A 26,073-nucleotide genomic window follows, 5' to 3' on the forward strand; every position below is an offset into this window, starting at 1 on the left:
ATACAAGTATCATGATTTTTCCTAAAACAGCAGAAACATAGTACTTCAGTGAAGGTCTCACAGAGCTATGCTGTCTTGCAGGGCAGAGAAAAATTGTGTGTGTCCTTTTGTCGCAGGCAAAACCTAAAAATGGTTAATTGCTTAGTTATTTAATAAATCACCTCTACCTAGTACTTCCCAGCCTCCTCAGACAAGCAGCACGGAAAAGGATACAACTCCAGAATCAAAATCAGTGTTTTCCGTGTTTCAAACTGATCCAGGAGCCTGGTAATTCTGTCATGGGACAGAGAGGCAAGAATATCCCTCTCTTGATGGGCTCGAGCCTTCGTTTTGCTTCGTAGAGGTATGAATTTGGCAGCACAAGACACTCTGTTCCCTTTGTGTACAACTCGTTTCACAAAGCTGAAGCAGCCCCTGCGTAAAAATCAAAGGACAAGCCCTGCTCAGACTTGGTTCAAAGCCCTCTGCACAGCAGGTATAGACCTTTCCACCTCCCACCCTTTGACAGCTCCCCACTGCTCCGGGCTTAAATTCTCCAACACGAAAAACTCATTTTCCTCTCTGTAAGGTGCTGTTGCCCTCTCCTGGCTGTTTCCAAAACTAAGCAACGAGTTCACATCAAGGCAAAAGCCGTTTCAAGTGATACAGCCTTGTGCTGACAAAGGCTGATGCTCTTGGACGGAGATGGTGCTTGTGCATACGTCGCTGTGGGCTTGTGATGCTAACATTGCCAAGAAGCCATACCTGGGCACCTATCCTGCCAGCCTCTGGCTGGGTTTTTTTTTTTCTGGTTGGAGCTACCTGGACCTTTGGATTCTAGGGACTCTCCCATCCTCTGTCAGAAACCTCAGGAAAGTGTTTCCAGCACACCTGCAATGGGGTGACCTCCCAATTCTGCCAGTACTTTCACCTTTTCAGACTTTTCCACAGCTAGGTCCACCTCTGCCTCTGGTTACACATGCTCAGCAGCTCAGATGGGCAATTAGCTATTCTCTGGCAGTGATGCTATAGAGTTGGAAAATTCATTTACCTTCCAATCTCCTGCTTAACCTCATAAAGGGAATGGAGCTTTCTCCTGGTGGCCACTTTCTTTGCTGCTTGGTCTTTCTTAGCTTTGAAAATGAAGGAAAAGATAAGTGTTAATATTCAGACAACAATGCCTTGCTTATAGCATGCAAAGTTATTACAGGACAATTTAAGGCAGGAAAAATGACAGGTGTCCACTAAACTTCTGCACAGAATTAAGTGGAGCTGTTTGATGACAAAAACCTGTCAATATGAACTTTGGGGCTGCATCTTCACCTGACATAAATCAGAAGAGCCAGGCTAAAGAGCAGAACACCACCAGAGAGATGGCCCTGCTTATTTCTGTGGCCTATTGTATCAGTTTGCCATGTAGTCTGAAGCAGAGGAAAAAAAAATCACATTTGTATATATATGTGTAGGTCATTAGATCATTTGCTCTTAAACTGGATCCTGCCATACTGGTGCTATACAAATATTACGCAGGAATACAGAGCATAAACCACATGGGTACCAGAAGATGACTGCAACAGAGTACATATTGCAATGGCTATGGAAGCGACTGCTGCAGCTGAAAGAATGACATTACCTTCATGTACAATCAGCTCTGCTTTGCACAAAACCTCCCCTCCTGCGTTTTTGGCAACACAGGTATAAACACCACCATCTTCTGAGACAGCATTGTCCACGACTAAGAAATATGTCGTTCCTTCCTTCCCTTGATGGAGCCTGTTGCTGTCTGTCAGCAAGGAAGTGCCCTGAAAGAATGAAATTACATTTTGGCACTGGAAAAAAACCAAGATGGAAACCGATGTTTCTTCTCTTCAAGAAACAAGATACGGGAGCAGAGCTACAACACAGACCATTTAAGGCTAGCAAATCTCACTAACACAATGCAGGCTGAAGAAGTCCCCCATGTCTAATTGTTTCTCTGCTTCCACGTTACCCAATAATATTTTTGTTTCATAACCCATTCGTAGGAATACAGGCTTGGGAGGGATCACCAGGCCTCGGTCGGTTTATTCTTCAACTCTCCCAGCACACCATGCCTGAGCAGTCAGCCCAGGGAGCACGAGGATCAGCTGCTTTGCTCCCGCCTGGTTTCCAGCTTGTGCTGGCACTTGTGCTGCTTAATATATTCATAAATGCTAAGAAAAAAAGGGACAGGAGGGAGTGTGTGTGACACAGAGAGCAGATTATGAAGATTTGCAAAAGGACCTTATGAGACCACCTGTCTGGGCAGTAAAATGCCAGATAAATGTATATAATACAACAAATGTGAAGTGATGCAACCCTATTCCCCAAATGAAATGGTCTCTGAGCTGTTCCTTCTTACACTGGAGCAAAACTTTGAGTTACAGTAGGTCACTCCATGGCAGCACCAGCTTAGTGCTTGGTGGTGGTCAAAAAGTACCAGATGTTAGAAATTATTAGAATAAGACAGAATGCATCATCTTATAAATCCTTGGTTTGCCCAGGGTGTGGTACTATGGTTGCAGCGATGTTCTTTCTGTAACAGCTTCCAGATGAGGATTAACACAGCAAGTTGGGGCTCTTCAGCCTGGAAGGGAGGATCTAGCAATACGCATGATAGAGCTGTACAGGATTATGAATAGCTTGTGGTAAATATGTACAGAACAGCCAAAAAGAGGTGGCACTTCAGGCAGCATACTGTCATTGCGTTGAACTCCTTGGCAAAGGACACTGTACATGCAAGATGTTTGCATGGATGGAAGAGGAGACTAGAGAAGCACGTGGAGATGTTTACTGAGGGTTAGTGAATAGGTAAATGTTTAGCTAGCTTGCAATTACCCTGAGCTGAATATGTCAGAGATTGCAAGAATATTAACAGGGTGTGTCATATATTCTTGCCTTGTTCTTATTCTTTTCAAGGTGTTCAGGTGTGCGCACGTGCATGTGTGTGCGCGCGTGGGAGGGGGTTCTTTGCATTTTTACTTGTTTTTTAAGGTTATTTTGTCATCCTTGCACTTCCCATACAGGAAAAAAAAAAAAAAAGGAATAAAACTCGTGTGTACAAAATACTTAGTTGGACAGACAATCATTATAGAACAACACTGGCTTAATTCAGGGGCACGACAATATTCTGAGGAATAATAAATTTTTTCTCCTTCCTTTCTATGGGGTATTCATTGCCCTTGGTCACACTCATTTTACCAATTAGCTGCAGAGAAGATACAGAGCCTGGAAGTCACATTGACAATTGGAATAAACCACTCTTAACCCCATCCCCTACCCCAAAACTACAGCACACATCTGGGTGGCTCTCAGGCAGGAACCAATCTCCCTTGCTGCCCATCTTGGTCCCCAAAACCATCTTGGTGCCTGTGAAAGGAGCCACATTGACACTGGAGACAACACAGGGTGAGATGCGTGGTTGGTGGGTCCAGCAAGAACTGCAGCTGGTTTAACAAAGCCTATAGATATGACCCAGAATCAGTGTAAGAGATGTGGGATGAAAGAGCAAAAGAAATTCCCCGCAGAAGTACTGTACTACAGTCCTTTCTGTGGTCTTCACTCCCAGCCAGAGAAAAGGCTGCACTTACCTTAAACCACAAAACGGTTGGCTGAGGGGTTCCTTCAATGACTGCCTGAAATTTGGCACGCTCCCCAGAATTCACCTGCACATCCTCTATTGTCACTTGCATATAGGGAGGACCTGGTGAGACACAAGGGTTTGCTGCATGCACAATACCATAACTTTATTCATAGTGAGTTACTCAAATGGGATTTATAGCACTGGCCATTTAGGATACAACATTAGCTTAATGTCAAATCAAGAGATACCACAGCAATATATTTGGGTTTCTTTATACTAGCATTACTTTTAGGCTTCTTATCTTCATGGTTATCCATTACTTTTTGTTTAATAAACAGTTACTGCTCAAGAAATGGAAATATTTAAAGAAACAGTCACCAGGATTTATTACCAAAAGAGAAGACAATGATAATCATGGGATGTGGGAAAGGGAAACAAGGTTCTTTTACTTACTTGTTGGGGTCTTCTCCTCAGTCTTATACACACAAGTTCTTTCCGTGGTCTCAATGTAAACTTCACTGTGTACATCCCAGAGCACATCTCCTTCTCTTCTGTACCAGTCTCCTGCCCCTGCGGCTGGTGATGTTCTTTCATGAAGCCCAAGAGAAAAGACCGTTACATAGTCACATACAACTACAGAGATACAGGATTATACCCTGCCATTTATCTGGGTGTTTAACCACCAGATAAATAACTATTTACTTAAAATTAATATGGGAAGGATTTTGTTTTGGGAGAATTAATTTCTCTCCAACCTTTGCTATCCTTCTTGCACAATGCGTGTGTGAACAGGATTCCAAAAATACTAACAAACTACAAGAATTAGTTCAAGTCACCACCTGCTTCCTCCACCACAGAGGACTTGCTTTTCTTGCAACAAAGTCTGCCACATTCAGAAATCTGTATATAGAGATGGGTGTTTACCTGGTAATAGGAACAGTGCGCTCCTGAGTGCTGTCATCTCCAGCAGCTGTCTCTTCAGAGGAAGGACCAGGGCTGGGCTTTGGCACGCTTGGTTCTTCGTCTGGAACCTGCCTTTGTGCTTTGTCTGGCAGCAGAAATAGGGCAAGTTAGACACGTCACCTATGATGGCACACCTGAAACCCAGAGCAAACCTTTGGAGCCATCTCTAGTCTGCCTTGTGTCAGAACCAAGTCCATCTGACCTCAGTTGAGTGCAATCACTAAGAGGAGAAATCAGGCCTTTTGAGAAGACCACATGAAGCAAAGAGCTTGAATAACATCAGAGAGACTGAACGGTGGCACATTGCTGACTGGGCAAAACTAACTTTTCTGTAAGGAAACACACACAGACAAAAATAGGATAGGTAGTCAGTAGTGACAGGAAGAAATAGGATGACTGGAAGGATAGCATGAGTTCAATACATCCTTTATAGGAGATAATTTAACTGTGTTTGAGTTCCAGCTCATGGCTATGATGAAATCATAGAGTCATAGAATCATTTAGGTGGGAAAAGACCCTTAAGATCATCGAGTCCAACCGTTCACCTAACACTACGAAGTCCACCACTAAACCATGTCCCTAAGCTCCATGTCTACACATCTTACAAATACCTCCAGGGATGCCCAGCGTCAGCTTCGTACACATGAATGCTTCGATTAAACTTTGCGTTACGAGAACAGTTCTTGACTTACTGGTGCAATCACAGACAGCATCAGTGAAATGAGTAAGCTTACCTCAATGTAAAACTGGTGGTCAAGGCAGGCCCTGGCTGGGGGTACAAGTAATATAAAGATAATATGGAGGTATGCTAATACGGAGAACCTGGTGATGTTGTAACGTCAGCATTGGTGCACCTCCACCGGGTTCTTTGAAAACGTCCTCGTACAACTCTAAGTTACACCAGAACAAGGTTTGGCATCTGGGGCTTATAGGAACAAGGACACAAAAAGATGGTGCAGCTTGATGGCAGTTCAGGTATTGCTCTTCTTTTATTATTAATTATTTTATCAGATATATCTTCAAAAATTACTTTGATCTTCCATTCCAAATGTACCTGATTGTCTTTTGATATTGACCATTAGAGTTACCCCATAGGATAAAGCGCATCATCTCCTTTTTCATCTGAGGAGAAAAGGTTAAATCAAGAGGAGTCTTCTCCCCATCAGGAAGGGCCCTTTTGGGGAGCACTCTAGGGATGTTTGGTACTGGCTGGTTTTGGAAAAGCGCAACAGTTTCTAGAAATCACATAAAACACCTCTATTGGGGTGGAAAACATGGTTATTCTAGGCATTACTGGCAGGGTCAGAGGTCCCAGGTTGGTGGGATTGTGCTTTCCTGTTGCCAGCACTATTGAAATATTTGCCTTGTTTTTATTCAAAGCATGTGATCATAGGGACAGTTGTCAAGTCTCCATCTTTTTGAAATAATTCCTCGTATTAATAACACATTTAGTTTTCTCAGATGAAAGGACTGGAAAACCATCTCATTCACTATTCTATTATCTCTGTAGTTATGACATTTTATTCATGATTTTTGAGTCATCCCGCTTCACCAGAGTATTATTTTCACAGATGATTTCCTACCAGAAAGGAAAAAAGGTTTTAAAGGCCTGTCATTTTTTTATGCAGTTATTTTGGGTCTGATTCCATGAACTGCTTCTATCCTTGTTAAGTTTTAGACAAGAATATCTTTTTTTTTATACAGCATCTGGAGTTTGAGGGCTGATGGCTACTTGACATTGTCCTTTTAAGTTAACGTTGGTGGAGGACAGCTACTCTGACTTGACAAAGAGACAGCTTAGACAAGTTGCTATGGCAGAACCAGTAGGAAGAGTGGAAGGGTTGCCGCTTATTCATGTTTTTTTAAAAAACAATGCAAAGACGAAAGAGTTGTTCTCCTGGCAAGACACAAACACACACGTCATTGGTTTTAATCACACGGAAGCTGCTAAGGAGTCTATCAAGGCTCCAGGGCCAGTGAAATGCAGGGAACTTGATGCACTCAACATCCTAGAAAGTCTCGGACAGTTGAAGCAGGGGTGTTAAGCTCATTTCCAGCTTGTTTATGGGAAACAATAAAAGAAAAACAACCTCCCTTATCCACCCCACCGAATAAAAACCCAAATGACCTCTATAAATATAAAGGAGGGATCCCACCCCTCCTTCTCCCAGCAAAAACTTGAAGCAAGCCCAGGGTCAAAAGCCCAAAGGTGGAAAAAAATCCCCTATCCCTTCATTTTGGGCAGGTAATGAACTAAACTACTTCAGACACAGTTTTCAAACACCTCCTGTTTCCAGAAAGATCTGCCCCAAACTTGTGTCCAACCTAACCCCACCCCACAGCCCCATGTTTCTTTGGGTCTGAATGTCCTCTCTTAATCTTCAACTGCGCAAACCAAAATGAAATAGAAAAATGAGGGGAAAATATCATTATTGGCGTGTTCAATATTTTTGTCTCTCCTGACTCTCACAGGACGTTTTCCAGATTCATGCCAAACATACCGTGCCCTCCAGCAGTCTGGGTTTGGGTACTGGCTTCGTGAACAAGCACAGAGGGCCCAGCTGCTGTTTCTGAGTGGTCTGAAGGAATGGACCCAGGAAGGCCAAGGCCACCGGCTTCTCCTCGCATGCCCGGGGGAAGAGTCACCAGCAGTGATGCCGAGTCCACGAGTTTCTTCAGAGCTGTCTTGATCTCCTTATCGGCACGCTGAAGCGAGGCCTGGACGGAAGTCTCCACCACTGACTGTGGGGAAGTCATTCCTATAGACAAGAAGAACAGCTTTTCTCTCTTCAGGGTAAAAAGAAAATAGCAGCATCATCCAACCCACGGAAATATTTGCAATTGTACCTTTTTCACCTCCTAGAGCAGAGAGCTCCTGCAGAAATGCTTATTCCAGCAAGAGGGAATGTAGCTAAGACTTAAAATAAGAAGGTTGGGACAACACGCTTCAGGAAGACGTATCTCACCAGGTTGAAGACACTGTGCCACACTGCACACACACACGGCCTCTCCTCAGACAGCGGAACAAAGGATCCATCTCCCAACTCAACCCTATGTCGTCTGGTCTGTCAAAAATACCTTTATTAAGATCAATGAAATGAACCCAGCGGCGACCCATTGCATTGATACAGACCCTATGTGCAAGGAGGACGTTATTTTCATAGGGAAGGAGAAGGAGCGAGCAGGTACCAGCCTCATCGGTGACTCTGGAGAAGGGCAGGGGAAAGAAGAGAGGGCTCTTCTGCTTCATGAGCCTGTAAGTCTGAGAGGATGGCAGAGAAGCTACTGCTTGCTCTAGAGTAACGTATTTGTCCTGCTTTACAATATCTGAATATTTTTGCTGGGCTTTGCACTGGAAGGTACCTGAGACTTTTAAATTTGTACTGGACTATGCCTTTGCAAGTTACTCTATAGCAAAGTCACCAGGTCTGTACAGTAATGCACAGCAGTTGCATGTAAGGAAGCATTACACGGAGGGAGATGTAACTCCTGTCTCAAGAAACTCATGGTCTTGAAGGCAGAGAGAAGGCAAAAGTTTTCCACACAGAAAAATGGATTTTCAAGCATATATCTTTGCAGAATGGCCACCCAGGAGACCAATCCCATGGTCTCAGCACCAGTCAGCACTGGTTAGAAGAAGCTAGGCTAGGATGGCATCATAGGACCTCAGGAGCTCATCTCATCCCATCTCCTGCCCAATACACCTTCTACAAATCTTGAAGAGGCACAACGAAGGGACGGATGATATCTAGGGAAACTATCAAGCAACCACGACGACAGAAAAAATGCTTGTCAGATTAAGACAATTCATCATGTGCATGATGGGATTGCTTGCCAAGCAAGAGCACAAACTCAAATCATCATGTGATTCAAGAAAAAAATAAGGGCACTTGCACACAGATGGCTCTGACTTGTTTAATGTCATTGACACAGGAGCATGTCCTGAATCGGTTTTGATTCTGCTCCTTTCCCAGCCTTAAGAAAGTAAATTCCCATGATAGACCTGAGCAGGTAAAGTTGAAGGCTGTGTTTGGATCAGCCCCTTTGAAGAATTCTCACTTGATTTTTGTTTTCAATGGCCTCCCCATGAGCATGGTGGTTTTGAAATATTTCAGTTCTGGATCTGTTGGTGGAAAAAGCAAGTTTTGCTCACACGATGTCCCAGACTGACCATCAGTGTTCATCAGCACTGGGCTGGGTGGAAGATCTTTAAATATTTTCCTAGATAAATATTTTGATTCCCTGGCGTTCCTATTGCAATTGCTGCCAGCTTGTGCTGTCCTATGAGCTGGGCAGCTGCCAACAAGTGAACTGTTTGGAAAGGCATGAAACACTCTTAATATCTCTCAATGAGAAAATATATTCACAGGTATATATATACAGGTTATATAGAACCACAGGTCTCCCCCATGCTGCTAATACCACCACTTTCCTCCCTGTTTAGGGATGTTTACACACTATGATTCAAGCTGAGGAACTTTAATATTAGCTGAGGTACATCAAATTAACGCCGCAGTGATGACACAACTGTGAGGGACAGCCCTTTTCCCAATTCTAAAATCTCAACCATGAATCTTTCTGCCCCACATCTCCTTCAGCCAATAACCAGGAACACAAGACTGACACATATTTTGAAGTTCCAATTCAGCCTCAGAGAAGGACCCAAGAAGACGAGTGTCATTCAAAATTATTGACTCATAGATCTGAGTTGGAAGTATCCCTAAAAACAGGCTCTTTCACTTCAACACTTCTGAAACCGTCCATAAAAAGAGGAGCCCGAGCCCAACTGCGTTAACATTCTTGGGTTGCAACCCAGCTCCTTTGGAGAAATGGATGAGCTGATGGACTATCAAGTGCCGTGAACAGAGAACAACACAGAAACCCAGTGAGTTCAATGACAGCTGATGCAAGACATTTATTGATATAAACTCAGCATCTAACAGCATATCTTGCATTTGATTTTTTTTTGTGTGTTTTTTTTCTTTTTGTACCTCAAGCAAACTGAAGTTTCCACTTTATTAATACCCATTTACCTGCAGGAATTTTAGTAAAACATTCTTTGTATTAAAATTTTTAATACAGCTGAATGTTTTCATCTACATGAAATAAACCCCCACACGCCTCATTAGTTATCTACATAGTTTAATCACTTACAAGCATAATTTTTAGCCTCTAGGAAAATATTTTGAAAGTATATGTAATGAACTTTTCATAAACCTTCCACCTTTTGAACAGAGTCCTGCATAGGATTTTAAAAATTCCTTTCAGTTGATTTCTCTTTTGCATAAATTTCAAAGAAAATGTAAACAGATGTTAATTGCTTTGAGCTAATGAATCAAAGTATATTTATTTCTTCCACAACCATCTGAACTGCAACCTTTTAGCTTCTTTAGAAAAACCTGAGCATCATCCACAACAGGAGGAAACCTCTGCATTCCTTTACACATCTTTATTATCTTTTGGATGAATATTATATTTTTGAAGACTATCGTAGGGCAAATTCTTTTCTCAGCAGTATCTTTGTAAATCTGAATCAAATCCACTTCCTTCTGTGGAATTCTTCTAGACTGATACTGGAATAACTGAGATCAGAATCAGGCCCAATACGAAAGAAATATTTTTCGTTTCGGAAGTATATCCCTGTTGTATGTCTGTTACTTTCCAACGTACAGTGCAATATATGAAAAAAGCACTAATATATATCCATTGTATTGCTTAATTATAAAACAAACAGTATAAACCAAGGAGATGTTATAAAAAACGGGAGAGTAACATAAAAGAGGCTTGATTTCTTTCACCACATGTAATCACTGGAAAAGCATCCTATATCATGAGGGTAGTGCACATGATATTACACATAACAACCTGTTTGGATATTGAAAGTAAAAGGCTGTGAAATCAATATGTTCATTTTAGTCAGCACATGATCAAGGTGCGGCCACAGACAGAAAAAAAAAAAAAAGTATTCTTTTCTACAAGCACTTTCTGTGAATTCAGTCCCTCTTACTGGGAATATTGCCCGGAGGACTCCAGAACAAGCTTCACAATATTACCTAACTGGGAAACACTGAGACAACATCACACATACATTTCCAAGGCAGAAACTCACTCAATCCTCTCTCTTCGTGCTAGTTAGAAATTCAGCTGTGTCTGAGCATTTCTGGTTTCTCTACACCATCTAAATGAAAATATTTTCTATTGCAACACTTCTACACAACTCAGCTGGGACAAGGTATTGGGAGCTTTCACCCCATATCTCTGTCAAGTAGAGAGGGCCAGTGCTTGGTCCTGCTGAGATCAATGACAAACTCCAGCTGACTTCAACTGGGACCAGTATTTGGGCCTGTGAGCAACTTGTTGAAGGTCTGTGCAACATCCATTTTTGGTGAAGCCAACAGGAATGGGCCATGCTCAGTCCATCTTAGCCTTCCCCTCAATCAGCGTTCCCGCTGCAAAGCTCCAGAGAAACCTACGTGGTTACAGTAATACGATGCGATTGCAACTGGCAGTGCTTCCAAGCAACCCAATACATTTTGAACAGATGTATTTTTCAACTAGGCATTTATGGTAAAGATCTCTTTTCTCTATTTTTTTTTTTTTTTTTAAAAAACTGTCTTTGTGCTCCTGCTACTTTGCTGTAGCTCAGTGGTGAATTCCTCTTAGCCCATAGAGGAGACATTATCCATCAATCTGTTAACAGTAACATTTCACCACTGGCATGTACAGGAGACCAAGTATTCTTCCAGTAACATTTATTGACAAAGATCACATTTGTGGTTCTTTTTATGTATTAGTGTTTGATTATAGATGTAGAAGTAATTTTGTGCAGCACTTTAATCTTTTGGTGCATGGTAAGTAAATTTGTATTTTAAAAGATATGGTTTATAAATCCACTGCACTAGAATGCAGAATGATGAAACCTACATCTTTAGACAGCTAGCAAGTGGACTTGAAAATAGCAGTCAAAAAAGATGGCCTTTTTTTACTTAAAGCAGAAGAGAACAATGAAATCCTTGCTTCCTCAAGTCAGTGGGACTTTCACCATTGACTTTAGTCAAATTAGGATTTCAGCCAAAAGGTCTGAGCAGCCCTTTGCTTCCCTAGTAAATGCAATATTTTCTATATGTTTCATTCTGTGGCAGAAGTTTAAAATAATGTAACCAGACTGTGCATGTTGAAAGGTTTATGAAGAAATTTTGATAGAGCTAATTGGTGTCGAAAGTGTACAGCAGAGTCAAAGCGGTGTGAAGCTTCATGACCTTCAGGCACACACAGTGACAGGAGATCGCTTTAGCTGGAAACAGTCCTTCTATCCTGGGCTGCTGAAGGATGCTGAAAAGCTTAGATACTTTCACCTTCTTGCCATACCATAATGTACAAATTGGCACTTGAAATAATTTAAGTTCATGGACAAAAATGCACTTATTTGTTTATATTTCTGTCATAGGCAGGAGAATCAGGCTTTTCCTAAACCTACCATCACTGCTCTGCTATGGAATGATATATGTTCACCTCGATCAAAGCTTTTAAAATTACAAACTGTTCTGAGAGACATGTTCCCTTTAAGACTGGAAAAGCTCGACATACTGTATTTAAATATATTTTCCTCAAAGGTATTCACTCGTACATGTTACCTTGTAATCTTTGCCACCAATTCCCCTCACCTACAACAATTTTGATTAGTTTTTTCTAAAACACTGCTTTCTTTTGAGTTGAAAATTATGCTTGCATCTGCTCAGCTTTCGGAGAGGTCTTCTGTGCTGATGTGCAAGGTAACAGGCTCGCCAACAGTTCCATAGCTGAGGGTTCTTGTGGAAACTTCAGTTTTAAAGCTTGACTGTCCGTTGTCTGCCGAGAGCTGGACTTCGGTGCAGAAAGATGGTTTCACTGTGAAGGAGGGACCAGGAGAAGCTGCCGCTGTTGCTGCATGCACTCCAGGCGTCACGTGGAAAGAGATGTTTGAGGGGCCTACAGACTGCACGCCGGTTACTCTAGATGCTGTCATGAACATGCCCCCGGGAATGTGCTCCTCAAACTGGCTGAAAAATCTTTGCCTGGGCTTGGACACCACAGGTCTCACCAGATTCAGCAGCACTGGCTTCCCAATCGTTGGCTCGTTAATCTCAGTCTGGAGCACAGAGATCTCGCAGGGTTTCTCTGCCCTACGGTTCTGGTCGTCACACCCATAGGTCTCACCTTCTTCGGGAACATAATCTTCAAGGTCCTCCAGAGTTAATACTTTGCCATTGTGGGTTAAGATTTTGCGGTCCCGGGTGCTAATGTCGTCTGTCTGTAGTTCCTCTGGTTCATCAACTATAATGACATTATCCTCTTCTGGAAGGACTTCTTGCATTACTTCGGGCACCCCCTCTTCAATAGGCCAAGATATGTCTAATTCATCTACCTCTTCCTTAACCTCTGGACTCGCTGGTGAGAACAGAAGTTCATGCTGGTCTGCAGCAGCCGTCTCAAAACTGAAGACCAAAGGCTCACCCCCACAGGCAAGCAGCGGGGAAGCAGCGTCCGACCCATAGCGAGCACTTGTTTCCTGGGGGAAGCTCTTTCCTTCGGTTCCATAATCCATAAAGGAACTATTTCCTAGCTGTTCGGACTCACACGGGGAGCTTCTGTCCTCGCTGCTGGCTTGAGGTCCTTCCTCCTCGGCTGCATACACCAGGGGCTGGATGTCGGCTTCAGAGAGACTGTCATTAGGCAAAGATTTTGACTGTTCCACCAATTTATTGTTGGAGTTGTTTGTGTTCGGATCATCTTCTGGGGAACGCCTAGGCCTTGAGCTGGGAAAAGTGAACGTTAACACCCCTGAGTCATCTTTTTCTTGTTTTGCTGGGGAAGAGCCTCTTTTCCTTGCAGGTTTTGGTGATTTTTTCACCTTGAATTCAATAATTTCTTCCACTTCAACCCACTTGGGCTTTTTCTCTTCCACCTTGGTCTCTGTGATGACATCTCTAGCTGCTGCTCCTTGCCTGTCCTCTGGTTCTGTGACAAAAAGCATGGGAACAGCAGACTTCGGTGTTGTCTCCTGCTCATGTCTGTGGACAGGCTGCCTGATCTTTGAAACATAAACTGGCTCCGGAATTGGCTCCGCTCTCGGGGAGCGGGAAGGCGAATGACCTGAAGAAGAACGTGCAGGAGAAACCCTTCCCCTTTGTCTTGGGCTCTTCACCACAGTGGTTATTGTTTCCTCTCTGATGACAGAAAGGGTTGGAATGGAGTTGGAAGGAAGACGAGACTTTTCGGGGAGCCACACTCCATCAGCACACATGCCATTGTTGGTCAAGGCACTACAGTGGGGTTAGTTTTGTGAGCACTCCAGCTTTTGGTGAAGCGTGTCATTTTGGAAGGGATACACACGCAACGCACACACCCACATGCCCATCTCCACTTACTTTCTGATCCAGGGAAAACCTCAGTGCCCTTTCCCCCAGGTGGACCCTAGCTCCATTAACCTCCTTGAGTGCATGAACGCAAACCACGTATATCCAGCTGAGAAATGTTCTTCTGGCTGCTGCTATATTTCATGTCCTTGTGTTGACCACCTACTATGCTACTTTGGACCCATATAGCAGTTTCACCCAAAGATTTTAAACACTCAAGGAGTTTAACCTTTTCCTGAGTATCCTTGGCTAGAATCCTGGCTTCATCAAACTCAATGGCAAAATGCCCTTTACTACAGCAGGGACAGCAGGTTCCTCTTTTGAAATAAATGGAACATATCTCTATTTTGTTTATTGAAGACTCTTTTGAGACCAGAGATCTGCATTTTCACATGCAGAACAGTTACATTAAAAGGGCATTAAGCATTTGGAGACCAGGAAGAGAAAGTGAGAACATTTCCTGCACAAGCCATCTATACCAAAATGTACTTATTTTTACTCTTCATAATATCATTATTGCAGACACAGCCTGATCCTACTACCACCAGTTGACATAGGAGTACCAAACCAGTCTACAATTTTTGACATATTCAAAGCAGTTGGGACTTCTTAGCATCCCTGTATAAATACGCAGCTTGTGTCAAAACAATCTACTGCTACGATGCCGGTATAAACTTCAACTTTAAATGCGCTACAGATGAAAGTGGATCTAATAGCTTTAAAATCTGGGGACAGGAACACCTAAACCCAGACTTCAGTGCTCTTAATTTGTATATTTAACATGCAGTATTTCCTGCAGAGTTTTCAGTGGCATTTCTTACATGGAAAAAACTTGAAGGTAAAGGCAGTGTTTGCTTTGCAAGGAAGCTAATGATCTACAGTGGAGGTAGCTGGTTCGGTGGAACTGACAGGCAAAGCTGATTTTGTTTGTGTGTCGAGATTCTGTTCCTACATCCAAGCAATGGGATAAAAAAAAGAATTCACTGAAGGGTAAAGACAATGGCCTGAACTGGGATTACGAATCAAGACAAGGGTGTTTTCATTTCTTTCTCCTCACCAGCCTCTAGTCACAGCCACATAGGGCTGAAAGTCACCAGCTCTGCTCTCCAGCCATCTCTGCTGTGGTTTTTTTGCACTGAGATACAACGAAGGGTGGAAGGAGTCCTTGTGAAAGGAGAGCCCGTTTCTCCTATTGCATTTGTGTAACCATCACGAAAGACTAATCCTCTTAGATGTACTGTAGCCTTTCTCATCTATTGGTCTCATTTTTGGAGACTGGTATTGCTTTCTTCTATGGAGATCAGATTTCTTTCCACCATCAATCTCTCCCTTTGAGGATGTGGTAAAGTCCAGGGCTGGATCAGCTAGAGTGAGATTTCTTTTCTTCCAGAGCACCCTCTCTTCCACTGCTTATTTCCACTGTTTTACTCTTTCCCCTAAGTTTTCTACAGTTTTGCTATAGACCTTTAAGGTTTATGCAGAGCCTTCATAATGGCCATGGTGCCTTTCTGAATTACACAAAACTAAATAATTTTAGATAAAGATGAGAATGAATCCCTAGTGCTTGCACTAGACTTTGCTCTACATTGCAAGGTTAAAATGCTTTTTGAGGTCTGGGATTTCCATATATAGACATTGTTCAATCCCATCTCTAAATTATCTGTTATTTTCTGCTAGTAGTTTCAAAGCTGCTGCTGTTCCTCAGCCCGCTATACATTAAGGAGAGCTGGAATGTGCCCTTAGAGAGTTGTTCCCAAACTTTACCCCGTCACTATCCCAGTTCCAGCTGAGGTCCACTCTAGTGGGTTCATGACCACATCCACTAGCAAAAGGAGGGGAATTTCTGTTGTTCTGAGATCCCACTCATAAATGTACCAACCTCTTTGGGGGCTGCAGCCCTTAATTTAGGAATCATTTCTTGAGCTGTCCCAAGCAATAGTCTATGGAATTTGCATGTCAGAAATTTAGAAATCAGCTTAACTGATGGTATTTTGTAGTAGTTTAGTATTATTTAATCAACCAATATTAATGCTGCTGCTTGTGATTTGAAATCATAAAGGGAAAAGGAGGACTATTAGCTGACGGAGCAGTGATATAAAATAAAAGCATCTCTCCAGGTGATTTACAGGCACAGAGATGTAGAAAGATGAGATTTACTAAGCTTTAGACATGGTCTGGCTCTGAGTGATTCCTTCCTGCTCATGACTTTCTCGGGATGTTTCTGAACGTGATATCAAAAAATATTTCTCTGTTTAGCTACCCCACTGGTATCTGAACCCTGGTCCTTAAGACAGTACAGGCAGAAACACCTTTGTTTCCTAGTCTTTGCAGGCTAAAAAAGTCTAACGACTGGAGATGTTAACTGAACTGCTGTGCAAGAGAGAGGGGCAAAGGCAGAACCCCTTCCTGCCTCTCCTGTCTGCTCTTTGCCTACTCAAGGTGGAAGCTGCTAGGAGGGGGGACATGTCTTCTTATACGCCACTGGCTCCAAATGGGCTAAGGTCATGGATCATAAGAAGTAGTCGTCATAGGAAATAATAAAAGAGACAAAAGGTAAGCAACTCTTAACTGCATTTTAGTTGTCATTTCACAGATCCTCCTCTCCATCTAACAAAAGTAAAAGAAGTCAACTTTAGCATCATGTCCAAGTCAAGGACTGATTTTAGCAATAGTACAACTCTTGAGGGAATGCATTGCCCCAAAATATCCATTTTATAGTCACCTACTACTATTAGGGCATTATTTGAATAGCTTGGAGGTGCTCTGAAGGTCTGCCACAGAAGGACAATGTTCCCCTTCCAGCACATGAAACAATTTTCTTATGTATTTGTTTATGATACTTAAAACCAAGAAGATACATTAAGGTTTTAATGGCTGATGAGCTTCTGGTCTACACATGACTGAGAAAGTACTACTTTTTGCTGCAATTAATCTTTATATGTTATAGGCACCCAATATAAACCAGGCCCAAAGTATCCAAAAAGACCAGGTCATTACCAGGACAAAATTTCGTATTAGAAATGTAGAGACAGAAGGGGATAAAAAATGTGCATCTTCCTTCTGCTTCATCATAAAAGGCTCTCCTGAAGAATTTAAAATAGAAAGCCAGAAGAAATCCCTGTAAGCTATGAGATATTTGTTAAATTTGTACATTTTTTCAAGTAGCCAGTTCTCAAGGCTGGTTTCTTTCCAACATTAAGAGTCAGACTCTACCTTCTTCAACTCTTGTGCAACTCCAGCAGTATTCAGTGGATTTTTTTCACATGTAATATCATAAAAAAACTGAACCAGGCTGTGTCTAACACCAGTGCTGCTATTTTTTGAAAAGGGATAGTAAGATATTTTTCAGGTGGTCACTTTGCATAGCACAGAATACCATGAGATCTGGTGGTATGGGAATGAACACACTTGCATGGCCAATAAACACAAGCTTGTTATTGGATCATGCATAGGCAGCAAGGCAAAACACAAATGTTACCAAAAAAAAAAAAAAAAAATAAATCAGCACTTACATGATGATGGTTTTCTTGGGCACTTTAGTCTCTTGTTCAGTGACTACAAAGAAAACAGTATGAACAGCATGGGGTTAAAGAAAGGCAAAAGCTGAAATGATTAAATTAACTTTGCTCAGTTAATCAAAATAAACTGGAGTGAAAAAAACCAACTGTACCATCCCATCCATGCTTTCTGTGGTTATTTCCAGCAACATCTTTAGTGTTTCTGACCAAGAATGAGAATTCAGAGTGCTCTCTGAACAGTGAATGATTTAGCTTTGAAATAAAATATCTTGTGGAAAACAATAGTGCAAAATCTGTTTATTCTACCATCAGATTCTGACATTTTTGTTTGGCAGGTCAAAGCTAGAAAACAAGGTCTTTTTTTAAAAAAAATTTTTTCTCCCCTATAGTAAGCTAGTGATGGTGTGAGAAACCTGAAAATGCCTAGATCTGGAAAATCCTGGAGAGCTGAAATTCTTTAAATGGTGGTTTCACTTACTAGAAAAAGAGTTTCCCCAAACACGGAACAGTTTCCAAGCTTTTGTGGACTAGATGCAAAATCCAAGCTGATAACAATGAAACTAAAATCATTATCATCAGTACAGAAAATCAGCATTAAAAATCCTCCCCTGGGAAACCCAGGAGAGCCCTCTAATACATTTAGTCTACTCCATCTCTTTTTTGCTATAATTGCAATTTTTCCTGACCCTTGTCCCATAACAAAGTAGAAGTTGTTGATGCATATCAAGAACAAAATAAAAGTAATGTTTTAATGATTTTGCAAATATTTCTTAAAATTGACATTTTTTAAAATAAGAAAGATACCATTTGAAGAGCTAATAGAGGTTTTCGGCAAGTTCCCATCCTATCTGCTGGAATAAAATTAAGACACTGTTTGAACCAGACTGTTTTGAACACACTCTGAACTGCTGAACCTGTTTGGGATCTAGAAAAAAACAAGAGAAAGCCCCACTTTTTATTTAATAAACTAGTTAAGTTTCTAAAAAGACCTTAATTTAATTTCAAAGTAATTTGTCCAGCAATTGGTTTGCAATCTTCCAGCCAGCCTATAATAAATAAGCTCTGGTAATTTTCAGTTGGTATAATTGAAAGTGAACTGCAACTTCAAAATATATCTGTAAAATCACAAACAGTTCTTGTCATACCTGTATTATTTGTTAAATAACTTATGATTAGTGCTGATGTTTTCAATAGTGTCCCAAAACTGCACTGTCTGAAGATTAAAAATACATTTACAGTGTTAGATGGAATAGTTTAACCTAATTTTCCTTCCACTTAATTTCCAAGGGCCCTCTTCTGCCACTAGGTAAAACAACAAATCCCACCATAATGAAAAAGAAGTTTGTGCAAATGTTGATATCTGACCTAGAGCTCTATGTTTTCTTTGCAGAGCCTTGCCTCATTTATGCATGTAAAAATCTGGAATAATTTCCAATAGGGTCAAAGGAGTTACTGCAGAATTAGGTGGGTTTAAACAAAATCTGTTTGGAAATTAGAGTTTATAGCTTACTGGGTAAGTAAAGGGAAAAATTCCTTTCAAATGTTTACCTCTGAACACAATTACAATATAATCGTTTACCTATCTTTAGTTAATATTTTTTAAATAATTGAAAACCTTTTTTAAATGGTGGACTGATAATTATACAATGACAGAAGATGAAGTGAGTGATTGAACAATTTACTGCACCCAGGTTGGAAATTTTCACCGAATTTTTAAACCCTTAAATCAATATTGTGCAATTTTTACATAACTTTTAGAAAATCTCATCAAATAATATAATAAGATTAATCCATAAACAGCAAGAGTATCAGTTCTGATGTAAACAGGAGTTAATTTGATTACACATCTAAACATAGATGTTTTATACAGTTATTTTAACAACTGTATTTATATGATAATTAAATAAGTATTTCATGAAATCCCCCAAAGTCTGTAAGAGGAAGTCTCTTTAATGTTTACTCTATTAATGTCTGTTCTTGCAGTCCTCCCAAATGACACCACTGCAATATTTCTATACGTAGCAGATGTCAAAGGGATTCAGTATTCAAAAGTTCAGCAGGCCTGGGATGAGAATGCTGTAAATGGCATATAGTACATAGGTCCTGATGACTGTGCGTGACGGATCAATTTTATATGTGCTATTCGAGGTGTGAGGGAGGATTGAAACAATCTTATATGAAGGATAGAACCACATGAAAGTAGGATGAGAGAATTTGGGTTTGGTTATGTGTGGGTTTTTTTTTTTTCCCCGAGAGGAAAATATTCTGCATCCGTTTTAGCACCAGATTTATCATTTCAACTTGTTCAATAGCATTTTAGGAAAACAGCTTTGCAAAGCAGGAGCCCCTGATAAGCAGGTTAAAAGCTGTAAGCATTAGGATCAGCCAGTGCTTCTATAGGACTAGACTCCTCTTTGGTTAATACGTTAAATCATTGACTTACAAGTGATGAAACATTTATGATAAGTCAGTTCCTGTTGCTCTGAATGGATGAAAGGTGGTTTATGGCCTTTATTACAAACTCTAAGTCTGCTTTCTCCACTCATGGAAGCATAAACCTATTTTTCCTGCACAGTACACGCCGCTGGCATAAACCACAGGAGCACTGCTCTGCTTTCACCCCTCTTCTGCTACGCTTCAGAGATTATTCTGCAACAGGGAATGCACAAATCTGGCATGAACTGCTAAAGCTAATCTTAAAATGAGCAATTCATGGACATAACACAGTTTCCTAAATCGTGTGAATGAAACGTAAGTGTTCTGCACCTCTCTCAAAAAAAAATCAAACAGGCTCCACTCCTGCAGAGACTGAGATGGTTGTAAAGGCAGATTGTGCTCTCTTGAATTGGCACCGAAAACCCTGTGGCCAGCCCAAAAATGAGACTAACTGATGATGACAACAGAATAAAAATAACAAGAGAAATATCCTAATCATCAGCCTAACCAGGGAACTTCAAAAAGGTCAGGGGAAAAAATCCTATGCCCTATTTCTTCAGTAAAAGGGTAGCACTAAGAGATCTAATGCTCCTCTGTGTTTTAAAGCAATCTTCCATTTGAGAGCCTCAGAATATTTAACTTTTCCCTGCAGGGTGGATATTACCAAACAAGGCAACTAAATAACTTGCCCAAAGCTCTGCGTGAGATCTAGGGCAAAACTCTGAAGAGATTCCTGTTGCCTGTTTGTAACTGTTGGGTGTTTTTATGGTTTTGCTTATCTCCACTTGTGTAGCTGACTCCTTCCTCTACTATTGACTGTCTCATTCTACGTCCTGGACCTGCCCACCCATACGAAGATGCAAGACCTTTCAAAAACACTGGGCTTTGTTTTTCTGAAAATAAAGAACAAGTTAGTGAGCCTGGGATGAATGAATCACAATAGTAACATGTTAAAAAGGGATGCTAGAGCACATCAGCCCAGATCTGCCGTGTGTAGGTTAAGCAGCAAGGTGCAAAGCAGACAGTCAACTTGAAGTCAAAGAGAAGGATCTTCTTTCAGTTACGCTTTTTGAAAAGTGGCTAAAATTCTTCCAATATCCACAGAAAAAGGATTTTGAAAGCAACTCTCCATTGACTTCAGTGCAGCGACTGGGTGTTGCTGAAGGCAGGTCTCAGCGTTTCAGGCTTGCAGCCCAAGCTGCGGCTGCTCGCAAGGGGACCCCTTAGTCCAGTGGTTTCCATCCTTTTTGGATTTGGTCCTTCCAATGGATCTTCAAATTCCCACAGTGTGAATTTAAACCCAATGACAAAAAGTTTGGTTTTGAGACCCATGGTGTTGGACTGTGGACCGTCACTGACTGCGGGTCAGGGCTCGTAAACCACCGTACTAATGGTATCCCAAATTGTGACGGTAGGTTTGGTTCAGTATAATAAACAGTACATAAAGGCAGGAGGATAAAAAATAAAATAGTTGCAACTAAAGCCCCTTGGGTGCCTCAGGAGACTCTGACAATAGTAATTTTGCAGAACCAACGATAAATCAGGTAAAACTTAGACCCACTGTGCAGGTGAACTAGGAAACAGACACAGCATATATTTTCTGTTGCAATAGTACCACACAGCAGTAATGTTGTCCTCCTGGTGAAGTTACAAATAATCCCATTTTCACAAATAGAAAGGATTGTAAGGATGGAAAGAGAAAGCCTTCATGAGATCCAACTGTCCTCCAGTTCTTTGCCAGATGAACCTGATTTTTCCATAGGTAGATCAAGGCTGGTTATTGGTTCTCAAGAAAGCAACGAATTCCCTCCACGGTCAAGTGCATTATGCCGAATGCACCCCTGATGCGATTCTGCTCAGAACAATCCTCTTGCTCCATGCATGAGCCTGCTCTTTGCTCCATTGGCCTGAAGCAGCTCTCCCTCTGTTTCTCCCTGGAGGTGACTCAGGGATCTATTTCCTTCCCTATTACCAAGTTCAAGCAATTGCACATCACAGACCAAAACCTATTTCATAACATTTCTGAAGCTTCCAGGCAAACTCCAATTATATTTCTTCAACCAAGCTCACAAAATTTTTTGTTTATGACTGCAGGAATAACAGCAGATGAGTAATTTGGGGCTGAAGAGATACATTTGCAACCCCAAGAGCTGAACGATGCTCCTAACACTGTTTTACAACCCTTGTTTGTTTTTATAACATATTCTGTGTTGGTACAAGGGAACTTCATCAAGATATGCCACCCTAAGTGATTTGTTTGCGTTCCTCTACATCCTGCATACAACTTATTTTTCTCTCTTTAGGGTGTGGCAAGGACAAACCATTCAAGTACTTCGAGTTTTATTCTGCTGAAACAATTATAGTGTTGCTATACTAACACCATTCTCCCTGTAACATTTTGGAATGATCTGATGGCACTCTGGGAAAGGACTAAAAGGAAAACAAGCATAAAATGAAGACAAACAAGTACATAGATCAGAATACTAATCTTAATATCCTATTGTGCCTGTATCCTCTTAATCTAAGAATACAGCATTAGTGTCTACAGAGGGCTGGCCCAAAGATGCATCCAGGCCAGCACCGTCTCAGACAGGGACAACAGCAAAGGCCTATAGAAAATAATGAAAAAAATATGAGCGGAGTACCATTTTCCCTGAGTATTTTTCCAGTCATTTGCTGCTCAGCAGCTTCTTGAGTCAGAATGCCTTCGTATTTGACGGCTCTTCGTGAATGTTGATAATAACAATTATCCCCTGTCAAAACCACACCTGCACCCCTGTTGTTATCACAAGACAATGTGAAAACACTGAAGATGAAGAAAGAAGGTTCTACAGCTGTTGGGGAACCTCTGGCTTTTGTTGGCCATGTCTCCACTAACCACATCTGAGATGGCTTTCTGACGCCAAGGTTTGCTGGCATGGAATGGTCTGTGCCTATCCTAGTCCTCTCTCTTACCCTCCAAACCAGTAAGTTATCTATTATCTATTATAGATCATCCCTTGGCTATATTATCTCCTGAACTGCTGCTGGGAACTGTTTGAGAGAGACCGCACTGGCTGGCCCATGCTCAGCCAGCCAAGGACACTTCTAAGATGTACGAAGAACCAATTTCCTATGCCACGAGATGTTCCTTACTCAGATGTAGCCACTGATTTAAACGCAGTTCTGATGGGTTTATAACAAGCATGTCTAACACACTGCTTGTGGAAATCCCTTTGATAAGACAGTAACTTTAGGCAGTCACAGCCTAAAGGTGTTAAGAAAGAGATGTGGTGTTGGATGGGTGTAAAATCTGTTGCTGTCACCCTACCAGTTCAGGTGAAACACGCATTAAAAAAAGGAATAGACTCTATGACTATGTGGTGCGTAATACCTGAACAGTCCTGGATAATGGATGAACTAGAATTGCTCAGGATATACTGCTGTCAGTTCTGCTTTCTCAGTCGTTCCGGATGGTCTTCAGTGATATTTCAGAAACAATCACAATATGCCTGCAGCTTTACTTACTGGCTGCTGTTTTTTCTCAGCAGTACGTAACTCATGTTCTGCCCGGCTGACACACATTTTCACATATTCAAACAGGAATAGGAACATTTTTCTTGCACTAGTGGTGGTGTGACATACCCTTCATTTGCTCCTCCTTTTTCGTATAATGCATTTATGAGCATTATATGATGAAGTTGATTTGCCAGGTTTGGAAATCAACAGATGGTGATGGGTATAGAGCTGAGCTGCAGTATACCCATGCACATCGCAATAGACATACAGATACATGTACACCGACAATCAATATGGATAAGATGGCAAATGTACTTGATCCTCAGTGAGATGGTTTTAGAGTAATTCACTGACATACTTACGGAGCTGGTCAAGGATCATACCTTCTATGGTAATGGCTTGGTCTCCTCTCCTCTCCTGGGTCAGGGCTGCAGCACTGTGATGGTAAAGTTCTGCTCCACTTTTTGCAGACCCTAATCTGTTCACCAGCTAAAGAGAATCATGCAGTACCAAATGAAACGCAGGGTGTTTTTGTATAATAAAAATCTTCCTATACTACCTTACAAATTCATTGCAATTTACATGACAACAGAAATGGACAAAGATGTGACTCCAGAGCAAAGCTAGGGTTTGAACGAACACATTGCTGCTCAGTGGAGTTCAGGATAATGCTTTACCACAAATGGCTCGCACAGACGAGTTACGGCACATCAGCTAACTTAGTTAATTTGCAGTTTGCTCTGCAGCCTGTGACTTGGTCCTGAGGTAGCTCTGTCTCTACCAACAGGCACAGATTCCTGCTGTACGGCATTTAAGTAGTAAAGAGGGTTTTTTTGTTTATCATCCATTAATCGACTGGGTCTTAGCCAAGGGAATACTGGACCTTGGGATCTTAGCTAATGGCAAGTGCAAGGTAATATGATTTTGCTAAAATTCTACTAGAAGTCTTTAAATTATATCAAACTTCCTAAAAATTTCTGTGGAATACCTGTGAAGTTGCTGTGAGCTGAGCCGTTTACCATGGATCAGCTGATCCATGCTAATTTCCTAAATCGAGGTCAACTGTTTTTTATTGCTGAGCCTTGACAGCTTATAACTATTTTATTACAATGAATGCGTAGACTATGACTAATTTTTAGAGAATATTTTACAGCACATTTATTTTAATTTATTAGATACTTCCACGTATGCGTGCTTGTTAAATAAACAGAAATTTCCGTGGTTTACACTTCCATTTAGATTTAATTTCTTTCTTTTGACTTTGGATGGTTTCTTTGTAGCAGCATGAATCTGTCCTAATTTAAACACGGTCCAGAAACAAAATGTCATGTCATAATGGTCCTAAACTTTGTAAGAGGTACCTCTAGAGATCCAGATCTGAATTTAAGCTACAGAACAAGCTCACTCAGTTATTATTTGAACCACCAAACTCTCAGATCGGAATATTCTGAAGCTTTTGGATGTTCACAATCCAGATCTAGTTCAGGAGAACCTGACTTTATATAAACATTTTTGATATGGCAGGCGGCAGCAATTACTCAGCCACTATTCTCATGCAATGTGTCTCTCCCAGTAAAATGAATTCTCCTACCTATGTCATGTCAGAGAGCAGATCTTTAAAACTCTCCGAACTTACCTCACATTCATAGTGTCCCATATCTTCATTGGAAGGGTTCTTCACCACCAGGACTATTATGCCACTCCGTGGTTCACTGAAAGTCTGGTATTTACTTGTGTTCTTCAACAGTACACCATCTTTGTACCACCTGCATGTGGAAAACACTGAGAATAAGCCAGGAAAAAATATGCAGTGTCAAGAAGTCCCCAGCTCACTGATCCATCTATCAGACCAGTGGGCAAACAACCCAGGAGTTAACCATTAGACAAAAGTCTGGATCCTGGAAGATGGGTCTACAGGTTGGCAGATCACACGTGGATACTAAACTGCACAGGTTTATGAGATTCTTCTCAGAAATTCTCATATAGGCAAAAGGGCTTCTAATCACGTGAAGCCATGCTGAGCTTTTTGTCCGAATACCCCAGGCTGGTTGCTGATGAAAGAAATTCAGGTGTAAGGCAGGGAGGATAAAGGAACGATAGAATGTTGTCAGGGCATTAGATCTGATACAGTCCTATAGCAGGTATTATCCGTAGGTATTTCTTTTCAGATGTTAGCTAGAATAAATTGCTGAGAATCTCAGGAATGTTGGGATCGGGAGGAGCCAGCATTGGGATGGGGTTAAGGTGGAAGACACAGAGAAGAAAGGGTAATAACCTTGAAAGAAAGGGCAGGAGACTCTTCTGACAATGCAAAATAGGAAAACAGGATTTGTTCTAGTGTGACTTGAAGAACTGACCTGATTTGAGGCCTAGGTGCTCCTTCGATAGTACAGGTAAACTGAGCATCTTCACCCTCGACAAAATAAGCATTTCTAACCTTGTTCACAAACCGTGGTGGCACTGCAAAGCAAAGATAAATGTAGCTAGTAGCTGAAAATATGATCAGATACAAAGGATGTGCTCCTGACCAGATAATTCTTATGATGTCTGCACACAAGACACTAAAGATCAAATATTTTCACCTAAGAACAACTGACTGCACCTGTACATCAAATAACTTTTTTAAAGTATTACCCAGTAGATGTTATACAGAACTTCTAGGATGTCTTAATATTTATGTTTA

The 26,073-nt window shown here is 41.3% G+C and overlaps 1 protein-coding gene across 27 annotated transcripts in view; it reads right to left on the reverse strand.

The window, feature by feature from the left end:
• OBSCN (obscurin, cytoskeletal calmodulin and titin-interacting RhoGEF) overlaps window positions 1-26,073 on the reverse strand; it is a 194,343-nt gene that overhangs the window by 21,782 nt on the left and 146,488 nt on the right. For 25 of the 27 annotated variants that reach the window (XM_030007899.1, XM_030007913.1, XM_030007905.1 and 22 more), the window contains 10 exons: window positions 25,748-25,850; window positions 25,027-25,156; window positions 23,774-23,879; window positions 7,045-7,302; window positions 4,505-4,628; window positions 4,034-4,167; window positions 3,588-3,700; window positions 1,613-1,781; window positions 1,031-1,112; window positions 214-414 (listed from right to left, as the gene is read on the reverse strand). In XM_030007899.1, the coding sequence (XP_029863759.1) occupies window positions 214-414; window positions 1,031-1,112; window positions 1,613-1,781; window positions 3,588-3,700; window positions 4,034-4,167; window positions 4,505-4,628; window positions 7,045-7,302; window positions 23,774-23,879; window positions 25,027-25,156; window positions 25,748-25,850 (1,420 nt within the window). Of the gene's footprint in view, window positions 1-213; window positions 415-1,030; window positions 1,113-1,612; window positions 1,782-3,587; window positions 3,701-4,033; window positions 4,168-4,504; window positions 4,629-7,044; window positions 7,303-9,433; window positions 13,750-17,450; window positions 17,494-23,773; window positions 23,880-25,026; window positions 25,157-25,747; window positions 25,851-26,073 lie in introns of those variants that run through there. The other 2 variants (XM_030007922.1, XM_030007921.2) reach the window with 2 other exon arrangements.

This window comes from Aquila chrysaetos, chromosome 3 (genome assembly GCF_900496995.4).
Source record: "Aquila chrysaetos chrysaetos chromosome 3, bAquChr1.4, whole genome shotgun sequence".
NCBI classification, from domain to species: domain Eukaryota; kingdom Metazoa; phylum Chordata; class Aves; order Accipitriformes; family Accipitridae; genus Aquila; species Aquila chrysaetos.